At 40.9% G+C, this 18025-nt stretch overlaps 1 protein-coding gene and 1 pseudogene across 12 annotated transcripts in view; one reads left to right on the top strand and one right to left on the bottom strand.

Moving 5' to 3' along the window:
• The window catches only part of USP18 (ubiquitin specific peptidase 18), a 48788-nt gene extending 32939 nt beyond the window's left edge, over nucleotides 1–15849 (top strand). For 11 of the 12 annotated variants that reach the window (XM_062194485.1, XM_062194487.1, XM_062194480.1 and 8 more), the window contains 7 exons: nucleotides 547–693; nucleotides 1089–1184; nucleotides 1641–1808; nucleotides 5055–5186; nucleotides 6605–6654; nucleotides 12879–12928; nucleotides 14918–15849. In XM_062194485.1, the coding sequence (XP_062050469.1) occupies nucleotides 547–693; nucleotides 1089–1184; nucleotides 1641–1808; nucleotides 5055–5186; nucleotides 6605–6654; nucleotides 12879–12928; nucleotides 14918–14949 (675 nt within the window). In that variant the 3' untranslated portion in view covers nucleotides 14950–15849. The remainder of the gene's footprint in view (nucleotides 1–546; nucleotides 694–1088; nucleotides 1185–1640; nucleotides 1809–5054; nucleotides 5187–6604; nucleotides 6655–12878; nucleotides 12929–14917) is intronic. The other variant, XM_062194482.1, reaches the window with a different exon arrangement.
• A 1385-nt stretch (nucleotides 15850–17234) lies between these two features.
• On the bottom strand, nucleotides 17235–17306 carry LOC133762592 (U2 spliceosomal RNA; annotated as a pseudogene).
• Nucleotides 17307–18025: the final 719 nt, after the last annotated feature.

Genomic DNA, 18025 nt, shown 5'->3' on the forward strand with positions numbered 1-18025 from the left:
AATCCACATAAAATGCTTATTGCCATTCAATCATGTAATTACTGTTATTACCTTTCACTTTCACAATAAAACATAGAGTGGCTCCCATTTCTGGAGCTCTCGGCTGGTGGCTCCAACCTCTGGAAATTGGCCTGGGCTGGTTAATGGCTTTTTTTTTTTTTTTTTGGACAAGCAGAGTCAGACAGTGAGAGAGAGAGAGAGAGAGACAGACAGACAGACAGACAGAAAGGTCTTCCTTTCTGTTGGTTCACCCCCCAAATGGCCACTACAGCCGGCGTGCTGCACCAATCCGAAGCCAGGAGACAGGTGCTTCTCCTGGTCTCCCATGCGGGTGCAGGGCCCAAGCACTTGGGCCATCCTCCACTGCCTTCCTGGGCCACAGCAGAGAGCTGGACTGGAAGAGGAGCAACCAGGACAGAATCCGGCACCCCAACCTGGACTGGAACCTGGGGTGCCAGCGCTGCAGGCAGAGGATTAGCCAAGTGAGCCGCGGCACCGGCTCTTAATGGTTTTTTAATCTTATGTCTCCCCTGATCTCTCATGCAGGTAGAGAGGCTGCAGGCCCTGTATACAATTGGGATAAAGGAGTTCCTGATTTGCCTGGACTGCACCAAGGAGACTAGCAGAGACAGTAGCTTGCTGACCCTCCCTCTTAGTCTTTTTGATATGGATTTAAAGCCCCTGAGAACACTGGTAAGAGGTTTCTCTTGGTGGATTCACTGTTCCCACAGAACCTAATGTTGCCATTTCCCCTTGCTTCTTTTAGCTGCCCTTGGCTTTTAAATGTCACTTCGCATTTCATCTGTGAGGCTCTGGTCAATTTATGCTTTGATTTGGCAAAAAGTATTTTTTATTTTTTTACTCTTATTTCTTCTTCCTTCTGCTGCTCCCTTAACAGGTGTCTCTCCTGTTTTGTTCCCCCTGCAGGAAGCAGTTTCTGAGACCCACCAATTGTAACACAGTGGGCCTGACATTAAAGTGGGGGGCATGGAGTGAGCTTGCTTGGAACCCCTCAGCAGCAGGGTGGGGAGGCTGTACTCTAGGTGGGAACTAATCAACCTGCTTTGTCCTTGTTCTGGGTGGGGCAGGAGGATGCGCTGCGCCGTTTCTTGCAGCCCACGGAGTTATCAAGAAAAAGCAAGTGCTTCTGTCAGAACTGTGGAAAGAAGACCTACAGAAAGCAGGTGCTCACTCCCTAAGAGATGACACTTCCCTGGTCTGAGGTTGCCCATGCAGGATTTCCCAATGCAGTCTTTGCAGGATGGAGGGAGATAGAGTCAGGCTAGTGCCTGGCATCCCAGGGCTTCTGAGTCCCAGGGCAGTAGACACATCACTGAGAGGGACAGAGCCTCTGAGGAGAAGAGGAGAAGGTCCAAGAGCAGTAGGCTGAGGGGAAAAAAAACCAGCTCCCTGGAGAAGATGTTACAGTTCTGCTGGGTTCAGGTGCCCATGGGAGATGCACAGTGGTGCAGTAGGCAAGTGTCCTAGGCCAAGTTATTCATGGAGGAGTATGACAGAGGCAGTGAATTTCAGGATTTAACCCTGCCACCTCTTTGGGAAGAAAAACATGCCACCAACCCTGCTTCTACTCCTTGCAAGTGTCAGAGAGCTTCATTTCTGCCTTGATTTTGCTTTCTCAGGCCTTGAAGCTGACCCATTTGCCCTTGACCTTGACGATCCACCTCCAGCGATTCTCAGTCAGCAATTCACGGACACAAAAGGTCTGCCACTCCCTGTATTTCCCCCAGAGCTTGGATGTCAATCAAGTCCTTCCAAGTGAGCAAGCCCTCAGCGATGATGAGGAACAGGTGAGACACTCACCTCCCTCTCATCCTGCATCTCAGCAGGTGCCACGGTTCCTATTCTCCTAAGCTGCTGCAAACCACCCACTCATACCTTCTCCACTTACAAGTTCTTTCCCAGTCCAGATCAGTGAGTTGGCCCTTAATGGGTTCCGGACTGTGGGGTAGAGTTAAACAGCAGCATGCTGGACAAACACTGTCTATCTAGAGAAAAAAGTTACATCCCAGTTACTGAGGTCTGCATCCTCTGTTAGCCTCTCTTCTAAGAAATCATGCCCCCTGCTGGCCATGCTTGGGATACACAAGGGGACAGAAAAGAACCAGCTTGATGTGATTTCATGCAAGAAACACTTATTGTCGCCGTTAATGAACCACACGCAGCTTCTCCTATTTTTCTTTTATTCAAATTCCCTTTATCCTTACCACCCCTCCAGCCCTCTAGTAGTCATCATCCTGTGTTCACACTGAATTTTTTTAAACTCATGTACTAATATGAGATGTTAAGAATAGGGGAAGCTGGGTGAGGGGTCTATGGGAAACTGTACTACTTCACAATTTTTGTTTTGTAAATTTAAAATTATTCTGCAATAAAACGTTTATTAAAAAGATAAATATTTACTTTTCAACAATATTTTGATGATGGAAACCTATGTGTAAAAGGATAGGACAACAAGGTTTTGCAGTTTGTAGTTGCTTTTAAGGTTTTCTAAATGTTGCACTTGTTCTCATATGACTTGTATACCTCACAGTCCTGAGGGAAGGCATTCACAGTTCAGTACTTTGCTTTGGAAATAACATGTGGAATACAAACGCTTACAGAAATGTGACATTTTGGATTCCAAGTGTAGTACCAGCCGAATGTTCTTATTAAAACAGTGGATGCCCAGTTTGAAAATAATAAAGTAGCCAGTTGATGGGTCTAAATTTAATCAGAGTAAAGTCAAATTCAGTTGTCTTGAGATAATAATTTATTGGCCGGTGCCACAGCTCACTTGACTAATCCTCTGCTTGCGGCGCTGGCACTCCAGTTCTAGTCCCAGTTGGGGCTCTGGCGCGCCTGCTGTAGTGGCCATTTGGGGGGTGAACCAACAGAAAAGGAAGACCTTTCTGTCTCTCTCTCTCTCATTATCTAACTCTGCCTGTCAAAAAAAAAAAAAAAGAAAGAAAACAAAAACAAAAAAGAGATAATAATTTATTGGAAGATTTCTGAGAAAATAATGACATAAATATCTTCTCTAGAATTTTGATGTGCTACATTTAGAAAATTTTGTATTCTCTTTGCATATATGGAAATTCAATAAATCTATAGCAGATCAAATTTTTTTCTTTCTTTCTTTTTTTTTTTTTGACAGGCAGAGTGGATAGTGAGAGAGAGACAGAGAGAAAGGTCTTCCTTTTTGCCGTTGGTTCACCCTCCAATGGCCGCTGCGGCCGGCGCACTGCGCTGATCCAAAGCCAGGAGCCAGGTGCTTCTCCTGGTCTCCCATGGGGTGCAGGGCCCAAGGACTTGGGCCATCCTCCACTGCCTTCCCGGGCCTTAGCAGAGAGCTGGCCTGGAAGAGGGGCAACCGTGATAGAATCCGGCGCCCCAACCAGGACTAGAACCCGGTGTGCCAGTGCCGCAAGGCAGAGGATTAGCCTGTTAAGCCACAGCGCCGGCCCCAGGCTCATGAATTTAAATACCACCTATTTGCTAGTAATCCTCAAATGGCTGCAATGGCCAGCAGGGCTGGGCCAGGTGAAGCCAAGAGCAGGAGTTTTATCTGGGTCTCCCATTTGGGTGCAGGGTCCCAAGGACTTGGGCCATCTTCTACTGCTTTCCCAGGCCACAGCAGAGAGCTAGATCAGAAGTAGAGTGGCTGGGATTCTAACTGGTGGACATATGGGATGCTGGACTGCAGGCAGAGGCTTAACCTACTACACCACAATGCTGGGCCCAAAATCTGGTCTCTTTTTATTTGTAAGTTTTTTTTTTTTTTGATTTTTTTAAAGAAAATATTTATTTATTTGAAAGTTAGAGTTACAGAGAGAAAGGGAGAGACAGTGATCTTTCACCTGCTGGTTCATTCCCCAGATGGCTGCAATGACCAGGGCTGGGCCAGGCTGAAGCCAGGAGCTTCATTTGGGTCTCCCACTTGGGTGGCAGGGGCCCATACACTTGGGCCATCTTCTGTTGTTTTTCCAAGGCACATTATCAGGGAGCTGGATTGGAAGTGGAGCAGCTGGAACAAGAACCATTGCTCATATGGACTGCTAGTGTTGCAGGAAGTGGCTTTACCCACTATGCCACAATGCAGGCTCCTATTTATAAGTTTTTTTTCTAAAGATTTATTTTAATTTATTTGAAAGACAGAGTTACAGAGAGAGGTAGAGCCAAAGAGAGAGATCTTCTATCCACTGGTTCACTCCCCAGATGGCCTCAACAGCCAGAGTTGAGCTGATCCGAGACTAGGAGACAGGAACTTCTTCCAAGTCTGCCACAAGAGTGCAGGGACCCAAGGATTTGGGCCATCTTTTACTGCTTTCCCAGGTCATAGCAGAAAGGTGGATCAGAAGTGGAGCAGCTGGGACTTGAACTGACGTCCAAATGGGATGCCGGCACTGGTAATGGCTTTAACCTGCTGCACCACAGCGCTGGCCCCATATTTATAAGTTTTGACCTTGAGTAAGTTACCTCATCTCCCTGAGCTCAGGTTCCATCTCTGTAAAACCTCATACAGGGAGGTTGTATTAACTGAAATGATTCATGTTAAAACTTGGTCAAGTACGTACTATGTGCTAAATGTTAGGAAATCATTATTATTTTAATGATAATTATTTTAACAATAATTGTTGTTTTTAATGACTACTACTGATAGTAATTTTTCTGGTTAGTACTGTTTCTTCCTTGAGCTATTGTGGTACCCTAGTTTATGACACCTTGTTCCCATAACCTGTCTGCCAATGTAATTTATCCTAGATCAGTCCAACTGTGTCTTCTCTGTTGAGACCTCACCAGCCCTTCAGCCCCTCCTTAACTCATGGTCCTTTTCCTATTCTGGACAAAAATTTAGACTTCTCAAATTACCTCTACAGACATCTGGTGCAAAACACACTATTCTAATTGTGGTTTATACATTGTTCTTCAATTAGCTGTGAGATTCCTGAGGACTGTGTTTTGGTTCCTTTGAAGGAGCAGTGCCTGGCAGAGAGTAGGTGACAGGGGACTAGGACAGCGATAGGTTAATCATTCCACGTCTTCTCTCTTTCCAGTCTGGAGGACAGTACGAACTCTTTGCTGTGATCGCTCACATGGGATTGGCTGACTTTGGTCACTACTGTGCCTATATCCGGAATTCTGTGGATGGAAAATGGTTCTGCTTCAATGACTCCAATGTTTGTTGGGTGAGAACAGTTATCTAAAATTGTCCCTTTACTTGGCTTAGTCATATATAACAAATCCTCAGTTTAGGACTGCAAGAATCCTCCAGATCAAGACAAACTTGTGGTCCTGTTCTCTGTGTGTGGAGCTTTTGATTGGGTTGGAGCCCTTTTATTCATGAGAGTCCCATCTGGTTGACAGCTCTGTGAGTGTCTTCAAACCTTGATGTCTACGTTTTTGATACCATGGGCTCTGTGTCCTGGGAAACTTCTGTAAAGAAAGAATAGTTAGAAATATGTAAGTCAGAACTCTGGGATAGGTGCAGATTGTTAAGCCACAGCTCGCAACACACCAGCCCAAGTTGGAGTGCTCATTCAAGTCCTGGCCCTCTACTTCTGGTCCAATTCCATGCTAATGCTCTTGGGGAAGCAGTGGATGGTGTCTCTTGTACTTGAGTTCCTGCTACCTATATGAGAGACCCATATGTAGTTCCTGGCTCCTGGCTTCAGCCTGGCCCAGCCCAGCTGTTGCAGCCATTTGGAGAGTGAACCAGCAGGTGGAAGATCTCTCTCTCTCTCTCTCTCTCTCTCTCTCTCTCTCTCTCCCTCTCTCTATCTTATTTATGTTTTTTATTTATTAGAAAGGTAGAGAGATAGACTGAGGGAGAGAGCTCCCATGTGCTTGTTTACATCTCAGATGCCTGTAATGACTGTGTCTGAGCCACAGCTGAGAGTTGGGAACTCAGTCCAGGTTGTGGGGCTGGCATTTTGGCACATTGTGTTAAGCCACAACTTAGGGTGCATACATCCCTTATCAGAGTGCCTGGTTTGAGCCTCAGCTACTCTGCTCTGATCCAGCTTTCTGGGAGACAGCATGTGATGGCTGAAGTACTTGGGTCCCTCTCACCTATGTGGGAGCCCTTGGTGCACTTCTAGGCTCCTGACTTTGACCTTGCCCAACCACAGATAATGTGGGGATTTGGGGACTGAAACAGTGGATGAAATATCTCTGTCAGTTTCTCTCTGTGTCACCCTGCCTTTCAAATAAATCAATAAATAGGCAAACACTAGAAAAAAATCCTCTCAATTGGTAACAGGAACCCATTTATTGGAGCTGTTACCAGTGTGTACATTAGCATGAATCTGCAGTCAGGAGCTGGAGTTGGCATCTCAACATGGGACAGACATAGGTATCCAAAGCAACATCTTAACTGGTAGGCCAAATGCCTGTCCCAAGGGATAAAGATATTAAAAATAAATTAAAGATATTAAACAAAGGGATAAAGATATTAAAAATGCTTTAGTGTATGTGACATTGTATGGCCAGATGCTCCAGGGTTGGGAGTTACTGAGGGTGGGTTTATCTAGAGGAGAAAAAGATGGAGAATATAGTTCCATGTATTCAGGGCGATGCTTGATTCCACTCTGTTTATATACTTCAGGTGTCCTGGGAAGACATTCAGTGCACCTTTGGAAATCATAATGACCGCTGGTAAGAGGGGTGTTGGGGTGATGAAAATGTGAACTTACACAGGGTTCTTGGAACTTCCTTGCTGTTGACTCCCTGGTGACTGCTGAGCCTGATTAACACCCTCCCACTCCACCACACTTTTCTCACAGTTTAGACTCCAGCAGTGCTAAAATAGAAGTAACTTGGGGCTGGCACCATGGCGTAGTGGTAAAGCCTCCACCTGCCATGCTGGCATCCCATATGGGTGCTTGTTCAAGTCCCAGCTGCTCCACTTCCAATCCAGCTCCATGCTAATGGCCTTGGAAAGCAGTGGAGGACTGTCCCTGGTCCCTGCTATCCACATAGGAGACCCAGAAGAAGCTCCTGGCTCCTGGCTTTGGATCGGCCCAGCTCCCGCTGTTGTGGCCATTTGGGGAGTGAATCAGTAGAAGGAAGATCTCTCTCTCTCTCTTCCTCTGTCTCTCTCAAATTCTGCTCTTCAAATAAATAAATGCATCTTTAAAAAACTGTAAAAAAGAAAGTAACTTATGAAACACCATGTACTCCATCTGCCTTTTTGAGTCTTTGTATTCAGTTTCTGGCCTGTGTGGCCCTCTCCTAATTTACCATGCAGCAAAGTGCCACTTACGTTTTGCTACTCAAGACCTTTTCCTACTCTAGAGAGCCTTTATGGATTCACCCAAGCAGCAGCTCTGTAGGGGCTTCTTGGATACAGCCACTGCATTTTCATCATGCGTCTTTTACAGCAAGATTCACTCTGTGTTTAATTATTTGCTAATATAACTTTCTTTCAGATTAGATCATGAGCTAGGGGTGGGGGAAATCATTTTAATAAATCCTTTTTTTTCTTTTTTATACTTTTAAAAAAATTTTATTTAATGAACATAAATTTCCAAAGTACAGCTTATGGATTACAATAGCTCCCCCTCCCATAACTTCCCTCCCTCCCACAACACTCCCCTCTCCCACCTCCTCTCCTCTTCCATTCACATCAAGATTAATTTTCAATTATCTTTATATACAGAAGATAAATTTAGCATATATTAAGTAAAGATTTCAACAGTTTGCACCCACACAGAAACACAAAGTGTAAAATACTATTTGAGTACTAGTTATAGCATTAATTAAACACCTAAGAATAATTGTGTATTAATTACAGAGTTCAACCAATAGTTTTAAGTAGAACATAAAAAATACTGAAAGGGTAAAGTATTAAGTTCTTTTTTGTTTGTTATATAGTTATTTTTTTTATTCAATAAATGTGAATTTACAAAGTGCAACTTTTGTATTGTTGTGGCTTCCCCCCCCCAACCTCCCTCCCTCCCATGACCTTCCCCTCTCCCACTCCCTCTCCCATCCCGCCCTTCATTTTCAATTACCTTCATATACTGAAGATCAGCTTAGTATATACTAAGCAAGGATTTCAACAGGCTGCACTCACACAACCGCACAAGGTATAGGGTATTGTTCGACTAGTAGTGTTTTTAAGTTTCATAGTAAAACACATTAAGAACAGAGATCCTATGTGGGGAGCATGTACCCAGTGACTCCCGTTGTTGATTTAACAATTGGCACTCTTATTTATGACGTCAGCAATCACCCGAGACTCTTGCTATGAGCTGTCTAGGCTATGGAAGCCCCTTGAGTTCACCGACTCTGAACTTGTTTAGTCAAAGCCGTATCATAGTGGAGGTTCCTTCCTCCCTTCAGAGAAAGGCGCCTCTCTCCTTGATGGCCTGTTCCTTCTGCAGGGGTCTTGTTCACCAGGATCTTTCATTTAGATTGTTTTTTGCCACTGTGTCATGGCTTTCCATGCCTGTGAGACTCTCATGGACCTTTTAGCCAGATCTGAATGTCCCAAGGGTTGCGTTTGCCATTCTATGAGTCTGCTGTGTGTCCTGCTTCCCCCGCAGGATCATTCCCCCCCCCCCTTTTTAAAAAACTTTTATTTAATGAATATAAATTTCCAAAGTACAGCTTATGGATTACAATGGCTTCCCCCCCTCCCATAACTTCCCTCCCACCCGCAACCCTCCCCTTTCCTGCTCCCTCTCCCCTTCATTATTTGCTTACACTGGTCTTATTTGTGAAATCTCTTTGACACTTACCCTATCTTTTTGATCGGTTGTGTATTTATACTTATCACTTTACCAAGTGCGCTGGCATTGGTACCTGCCTCCTTGGTAAGATTGAGTTGAAATCCCCTGGCACATTTCTAGTTCCACCATTGGAGGTAAGTCCGAGTGAGCATGTGCCAACCTATATATCTATAATTAGATAATCTATAATTAGAGTGGAAGCTGGATAGAAAAAAGCTGGGTAAGTTAAAACAGAGAGATTCTGTTAGCTTTTCAGCTGAGTTTTTGCCTTAGGAGTGACATGTATGCCACAAATGATATTTGAAACAATTCTCAGCTGAAGAGGTATATATGATCATTTGAAAAATGTGAGAAAAATAGTGAGTTAGGTGAAATTGGAGTGTGGAATCCACTTCAAACCTTCTGCTTTTCACCTTTCTCTTCTGTTTCTTCTAAACTTCTCTCTTAGATGCCCAATATTTCTCAATTATTAGTTATTGTTCATATTCCCATGATTTTGATCACAGATTGGCAAGCTTTGTCTGTAAAGGGCCAGAGTGAAAATATTTTAGGCATTGTTTTATTGATATGTCTGTTTTTATTATTATGTTATTATAATTGTTATTACATTGTTATATATTATATATATGTTATATATTATACATTAATATAATTTTTTTGTTTTGTTTTTTTCTTTCTTTTTTTTTAAACTTTTATTTAATGAATATAAATTTCCAGTGTACAGCTTATGGATTACAATGGCTTCCCCCTCCCATAACTTCCCTCCCACCCGCAACCCTCCCCTCTCCCGCTCCCTCTCCCCTTCCATTTGCATCAAGATTCATTTTCAATTCTCTTTATATACAGAAGATCAATTTAGTATAAAGATTTCAACAGTTTGCACCCACATAGAAACACAAAGTGAAACATACTGTTTGAGTACTAGTTATAGCATTAAATCACAATGTACAGCACATTAAGGACAGAGATCCCACATGAGGAGCAAGTGCACAGTGGCTCCTGTTGTTGACCCAACAAATTGACACTCTAGTTTATGGCACCAGTAACCACCCTAGGCTGTCGTCATGAGTTGCCAAGGCTATGGAAGCCTTCCAAGTTTGCCGACTCTGCTCATATTTAGACAAGGTCATAAAAGACAGAGTGAGGATAGTAACCAATGATCCTAAGAGTGGCATTTACCAGGTTTGAACAATTATACAGCATTAAGTGGGGAAGAGGACCATCAGTACACACAGGTTGGGAGTAGAGCCATTGGTGGTAGAGTAGAGGTTATGATTACAAAGGAATGAGGCCCAAGTGCACTAGACAGGGCCTAGAACAAAGGACAGAGTCATTATTAGAGGAGCTAAGAAAGGTGCTGTCTAAGCTACAAGTAATTTTTCTGATTGAGAGGCAAATAGAACCTGATAGAAGGGGCTTGATAATAATCTGGTGGGCTTTAGGCCTTGTAAATTCAGAGGCCCAGACCTATCTATCTCTTCACATGGGGTATATTCTAAGGGAGGTGTGACCCTCCTAGGGGAAGGCACTCTGTTGACTTTCATTACTTGGCTGGCCTGGGAGGAGAGCTGGCCAGGTAAAGGCAGGTGGCATCTCTAACAAGAAATTTACAGTTCTGCCTGCAATGTTGCTGACCCTACTTGACCATACCCTCAGCTGCAGTGGTCACTTTGGAAGTTGGGCTGAGTGAAGGGCTTTTCAGCTTAGAGCCAATAAGATCTGTGGCTCTGACCTAGGCATCCTTCGACTCCAGGGCAGGTCCATTTCCAGTGATCCAACTCTTGGCAGAGCTGCCAGGGCTCTTCACAAGCTGACTTCTGCTGAAGCCCAGGCTTACCACATTGAAAGCCACTGCAGTGGACTGGCCTGTTGGGTCTCGTTGAGGGCAGATCACTGTACAGATCAGCCATTAATAGGCCTGCCACCCATTGCTTCTGATGCCTAGCTTTCTTTTCCTCCTGGTTTGTGTTAAAGCAGACCAGAGGATGCAAGTCAAGGGAGTGCCCGTGTCCCATCTCTAGTCTTCGGTGGCCTGAACTACAAGTCTATAGTCACAGGCATGTTCTGTAGTAGTTTTTCTAAGGTAGACAATGCCCATGAGGAAAATTATATTCTCACTTTAAAACTTTCTTTCCCTTTGGTCTGAAAGGGAGGTTTTTTCTACTTACTGTATACTTGGCTGATGGCGAAGTGAATCTAGCTATGAGATTATTATTTAAGTTCTTATTTTGGCTATGCTATTGCAGAAAAATGTTAGCCATCTCTTTTATAAGGTCTAAAGATTAAATTATGCATCCTACAGATTCCTTCATAATAGAATTAGTTTCCTACCTTGAAGAGAATAGAGAAATGAAAGAACAAGTTGGGCTTAGAATAGAGAAATGAGGGAGCAAGTCCTAGATCACTTGCTGACAATAGCAATATCACATGAATACTTAGCAAACAGTTTCAACCATTAGATAACAACTTAAGAAAACATTTACCAGAAGGTCCAATGCCTTCTATAAATTTTAAGAATCATGTATTTGAAAACACCTCTTAAATATCTAACATGGTGTAGTTTGTTTAGCCAGTAAACTTAAGCACAACCATATAAAATGTTTTTAGTTTCTTTATACCAACAAGTCTAAAACATAGGATACACAGATTCAGGTCCCACAAATTAAAATGTATCTTTGATTGATTTTAGCAGCTTAAATTTATGGACAATCTTATCTATAAGCCATTTAAAATAAAACTCTTAATAAAATTTCCCCATGTGGACATACAATATGTACACACATATAATATAGCATAATAGACCAATATAGCAATTTTAATAATAGCTTTTAAAATCTTTAACTCTTTTTGTCGATTGCCAATTGATTTGAATTGCTTTTTCTTTTTAGTAACCTCAGTTAACCATACTTTCTCTCAGTTGGTACTGTTAATACATTATTGGCTTCATCTGTTTACAGAGCCATTCCAAGGTATTGAATACAATAGAAGTGGCTGGAAAAAGTCCATAGGAACCTATAGGAGGACAGCTAAACACAGAACCAACAACGCTTTAGTTTTATGAGCAGCAAATCATATATGACTGTGGATGACAAAAGACTTTAAGTCGCCATGTTTAAAATTATAAACTCATCAACCAACAAGAGGCACTTGCTTACTTCACAGTATTTTTGAAAGCACCTGTAGGATTTTACAAGTATTGAACCCTTTAGGCCTCTGGGGCTTTCTCATTAAGATAACTATCATGTCTAGTCACACAAGATCATTAGACTTTTTAATTCTCAAACATTTGTATTAATAGCATTTTCCATTATAGAAACTTAAAGTCTGGTACCACATCACATCTTGACAGTCCTTCTAATATACTCCAAATAGCCTGATTAGTTGGTGTCTCTATAAGATGAGAGACATAGGTCCTTCGATTTTTTCAGTTGGGCCCAAACTGGAAAAACCAAAGTCCAGGATTTACTGGAAATTTTAGAGACCAGATTGTTTGAAACTTTGATTTTTTGAATGCCTGTCAAGAATGCCAAGAAGGCTCAAAATCCAAAATATCTGGTTGAAATAAGATTTCTTAAAATCATGACATAACATAGACCAAATTTGATCATTGTTACAAGGTGATTATTCAAATTTTTGAAAAAAGCACATATTTAAATAACCCATAGCTCTTAATAAAAATTCAGCTGTTTTTGAACAATTAGAATTTAACAGACATCAAGAGAACATAATAGATTACTTTAACACATTGCTTTAAGAGAGCATCAGAGTTTAATTCTATGTCAAAGAGAAATTGAGCTTCCTGTGATCTTTTGCTGTGAGGTTTCCTTCCTTTACCTTCTTTCCTATTGGTGACCATGTTTCTGTGTTTGTGTGTAACACATCTTTAAGCATCTTTTGCAGGGCAGGATGAGTGGTGACAAATTCTTTCAGTTTCTGTTTGCTATGAAAAGTCTTAATTTCACCTTCATTCACAAATGAGAGCTTTGCAGGATATAGTATTCTGGGCTGGCATTTTTTCTCTCTTAGTACCTGGGCTATGTCTCGCCATTCCCTTCTAGCTTGTAGGGTTTCTGATGAGAAGTCTGCTGTGAGTCTAATTGGAGATCCTCTAAGAGTAATCTGACGTTTCTCTCTTGCACATTTTAGGATCTTTTCTTTATGTTTCACTGTGGTGAGTTTGATTACAACATGTCGTGGTGAGGATCTCTTTTGGTCATGTTTATTAGGGGTTCTATAAGCTTCCTGTACTAAGATGCCTCTGTCCTTCTCCAAACCTGGGAAATTTTCTGCTAGTATCTCACTGAAAATGCCTTCTAATCCTTTCTCCTTCTCCATGCCTTCAGGAACTCCTAGAACCCGAATGTTGGGTTTTTTAATAGTATCCTGTAGATTCCCGACAATATTTTTTAGATTTCTAATTTCTTCTTCTTTTCTTTGGTTTGCCTGTTTCCTTTCCTGTTCTCTGTCTTCTAAGTCTGATATTCTCTCTTCTGCTTCACCCATTCTGTTTTTAAGGCTCTCTAATGTGTTTGTCATTTGATCTATTGAATTCTTCATTTCATTATGATTTCTCGTCACTATCAGAGTTTCTTGTTCCACTAGTTGTTTCATTTCATTTTGATTCCTCCTTAATATTTCACTTTCACGAGAGAGATTTTCTATCTTGTCCATTAAGGATTTCTGTAGTTCAAGAATTTGTTTTTGAGAACTTCTTAATATTCTTATCAATTTTTTGAGATCTGCTTCTTGCATTTCTTCGATCTCATCATCTTCATAATCTTGAATTGGGGTGTCTTTTTCATTTGGGGGCATCATAGTGTCTTCCTTGTTCTTGTTAGCTTGGTTTTTGCGTTTGTTGTTTGGCATGTTGGAGATATTTGGTTTCTTCACTGTGGTGTTTTTTCTTGTTACACAATGGCTCTATATTAAGTGGACTGTCTGCTTTCAGTGGAGCCTTAGAGGCTTGAGATGAGTGTGGACTGAGAGCTGTGTTTGGTTCCTCAGGATTGAGGGTGTGTCAAAGATGACACTCCCAGGTTAGGTGTGGTAAATCTCTCTTTCTTTTTTTGATTCAAAAGGGAAGTAATTCCGCACAGCTGAACGTAATTGGAGGTAGTTAGCAGGCAAATGATATACCCACAGGAGCCAGAGATCGGAAGCTCTTTCCCAAGGACCACACAGGGAATCTCTGCTGCCCTCAGTGTGGGCTCCAATTCTCCTGCAGTCTCCCACTGGGTTGCCAAGTTAGATGCTAATCTCCTGTTATTTCACCCCTCCCCCCAGAGTCAGGTTTTTCTGCTAGGCTCAGGGCTGGTGCAGACCTGAGGTCGCCCTGCTTATGACGTATGTCCAAAATGGCACCTGCTCTGTCTTGCTCGCCTTTGAGAGGTGAGCGGAGAGAGAGAAACTCGTGTCCGTATCGGTCACTTTTTTTATTTTTTTCCTATCTCTCTTCTAGTTAGCCTGGTGAACTTTTCCCCACGGAGTTTCAAGCCTCGTTCCCTCTAGTCTCCTCTTTCCGCTTGCCCGATGGTATCTCGGGCTATTGAGGTTCGGCTCACCTCGCGTTCCAGCGCTGGCATGTCGAGTCTGCCGCTGGTGTCCCGAACTTGGGCTCCCACGCTCTCCACGCAGGTCCACTGTGAATCACTAGTTCCGGAAGAGTTTCCTCTGCTGTTTCTTCCCCTACTCTTCCTTGACCCTGCAGTATCTCCACTTATATTAAACTTTCTCTCCCCCCGGACTAATAGTGTGCTCCCTGCCTATTCCGCCATCTTGCCGCTCTCTATACATTAATATAATTGTATTACATTTTTATTATTATATGTCTGTTGAAATGACTCATAGTCATATAACCAAAGCAGCTGTGGTTAGTACATGAAAAATGGGAATGGCTGTGTTCCAGTTAAATTTACTTGCAAAGACAGGATTGGACTTGTTTCATGGGCCCATCATTCATCAAATCACAATATAGATGTTAACTGATAACAACTTAGCGGCTATTTTCCCAGGCCACCATTTTTTCCCCCTCTGAGATGATGGATAGACAGTGAGGATAGATGAAGATCTTACATAATAACGGAGTGTTTGCCGACACTCATCTGTTCATGGATTAATAATGTGCCATTTCACTGTGGGCGGATGTTTCATTTTACTACATTGATGCATTTTTCTATTCTTTCTAGGCGTGAAACTGCCTATCTTCTGGTTTACATGAAGACTGAGTGCTAATGAATGTACCCTAAACTTTCAGAGACTGAAAAAACATCATTTCCTTTTTCTATCCCTGACACTGCTGCCAAAGAGATTGTACAATGAGAAGAAGCATCGTTTTCACACTATATAATTATATCTTATTTATAACCAGGGGTGATTATTACTGTGCTTTGGATGTGATGTGTCTCCCCAAGGTTCTTGTGCTGGAGGCTTGGTATTCAGTGTGGCACTGTTGAGTTGGTGGGCTCTTTAAGAGGTGGGGCCCAGTGAGAGGTAATTAGCTCCATGTGGTCTCCTTGTCCTGGGCACTGATGGTTCCCTTCTGTTCTACTGCGGTGTCTGATGGTTCCTTTCTGTTCTACCGTGGTGTTCTGGTGCAGCCAGAGACTCCTTGCCAGGATGCTTATACTGGTTGGGACCCTCCAGCCACCAAAATTGTGAACCAAATAATTAAATATCTTTGCTTTGTAAAATACCCAACCTTAGCTATTTTATTATAGCAATAGAATGCAATTATCAAAATAATGCAAAATAATGCAATTATCAAAATAGTTAACAACAAGACTACGTAGGTTTCGATTAGTCATAATGGATACTTTCATCAGTGGACTCTGGTCACATGGTTGAATCGAGGCATTAGCCCTTCAGTTGGGAGGTTGTGGGAGTCCAGGTACTCCTATGGGGGAAAGTACCAGTTGTGGGAGTCATTTGGGTGATAAGGAGCAATGGTAGAGAAATATTTCAAAGTTTAAAACTGATGTGAACACATTGTTGTGTACTGGATGACTATCACTCTCTATATAATTTATAATTTTTAGAACCATAATTAATTCCATAAAGGTCAAATGTTTTGTGATTATTATTCATTGGCTAGGCAAAATAATGAATAAAGTTCTTTTCCTCAAAAGAAGTTTTCAGTTTAATGGATGATATTTACACCACACATGACACTGAGTGTTTTCAGGGAAAGTAGAATCACTTCTATTGTGGGTCATGGAGGAGGACCTATAGCAAACCTCCATGCTGATCTTCATAATGGCTTTACTAACTTGTATTCAAACCAACAAGGTATATTTAAGAGCTCCCTTCTTTCTACTTTCTTACCAACATGTTTCATTTTTATTTTGTTGGTTATAGCAATTCTAACTGGTGTGAGATGATGTCTCATTGTGGTTTTTATTTGCATTTCTCTGATGACTAATGATGCTGAGCAAGTTTTCATATAGTCGTTGGCTACTTTTGCATTTTCTTTTGAGAAATGTCCATTCAGATCACTTGCTAATTTTAAAATACGATTTTTTGGTGAGTTTCTTTAGTTCATTATATATACATATTTAATTCATTATATATGTTATATGTTTATACAGTATACATACGTTATATGTATATGTATACATATGCTATATATACATACATACACTACATATATATGCTATATATTATATACTACATATGTCATATATACATACACTATGCATTTTATATATATACATGGCGTATATATATTATATATATACATACACCAGTATTATATATATATATATATTACATATTATATGTATTGTGTATATACACTATAGTTTTTTTAGGTCATAATATATACATACTTAGTTCATTATGTATGTTACACATATATATAGTATACATATATGTATACATTATATTATATACTACATACACTATATATGCATACTCTATAATGTATACATAAACAATATATTTATATATACATACACTATATATTTTATATATACACTGTGTAGACATATTCTATATTCATATTATGTATATACATCCACCAGTATCATATATATATTATATATACATATACTGTATGTATTGTATATATACATATAGATTTTTTAGTTCATTATATGTACAAATTTTTTAATTTTTAAAAAAATTTTAAAAATTTTTTGACAGGCAGAGTGGACAGTGAGAGAGAGAGAGACAGAGAGAAAGGTCTTCATTTTCCATTGGTTCACCCCCCAATGGCCGCTGCGGCTGGTGTACTATGACCAGTGCACTGCACTGATCCGAAGCCAGGAGCCAAGTCTTCTCCTGGTCTCCCATGCAGGTGCAGGGCCCAAGCACCTGGGCCATCCTCCACTGCACTCCCGGGCCACAGCAGAGAGCTGTGTTAGTTATTTTATTAAATACATTATATAGGCACACACTTTATGATATATACACATACTATATATACTTTACTTATATAAATACACTATATAACATACATGTACACCATATAATATATACAAATACTATATATATTTATATATATGCATAAACTATAATATATATGCTATAAATATACATATACTACACTTGATCTTAGCCAAAAGGCCAAGAAGCAGTTATATATACATACATATATATGACTAGTTAGATGAATAGTTTACAAATATTTTCTCCCATTCTGAGGCTGCCTCTTCATCCTTTTTATTGTTTTCTTTGCTGTACAGAGGCTTCTTATTTTGATATCCCATTTGTTTGTTTTTGTTTGTTGCTTGAGACTTTAAGGTATTATCCAAAATATCATTGCCTAAAACAATTGTCTTTAAGTGTTGTATGTTTTCTTTTAGTAGTTTTAAAGCTTTTGAGGTATTACCTTTAGGTCTTTGATCCATTTTGAATACAACTTTTTAAAAATATGGTAAGATATAGGGTTTAATTTCATTTTTCTAAATATGAATATAGTTTTCCCAGAATATTTACTGTAGGCACCTTTTTTTTTGCTTCAAAGTGCTTACTTTATTTAAAAAAAGAGAAGATCAAGAGGGTTGCAGGATTTTTTTTTTAACAACAAATCTGTGTCATGTGTCCCAGGCTCCTCCTTCCTCTTCCGTTAGTGCGTCACAGTGCAGCAGCCTCATGGCAAAGGCCTGATTCCAGAAGATTTGGCCTGATTCCTGAAACCTCACCTACAGCAGAACTCGAGGGGTTCTGTTAGGGGTGGCCCCTTTTTTCTTCTGCAGCCGACTCTGAACCTCCCGCGATTTCACCACTTTCATTCTGACCTCAAAGACTTCATGGATGGCCTTCCGGAAGCAGTGAAAATTATAGTCAATAAGACC

This window comes from Lepus europaeus, chromosome 6, assembly GCF_033115175.1.
Source record: "Lepus europaeus isolate LE1 chromosome 6, mLepTim1.pri, whole genome shotgun sequence".
Classification (NCBI taxonomy): Eukaryota; Metazoa; Chordata; class Mammalia; order Lagomorpha; family Leporidae; genus Lepus; species Lepus europaeus.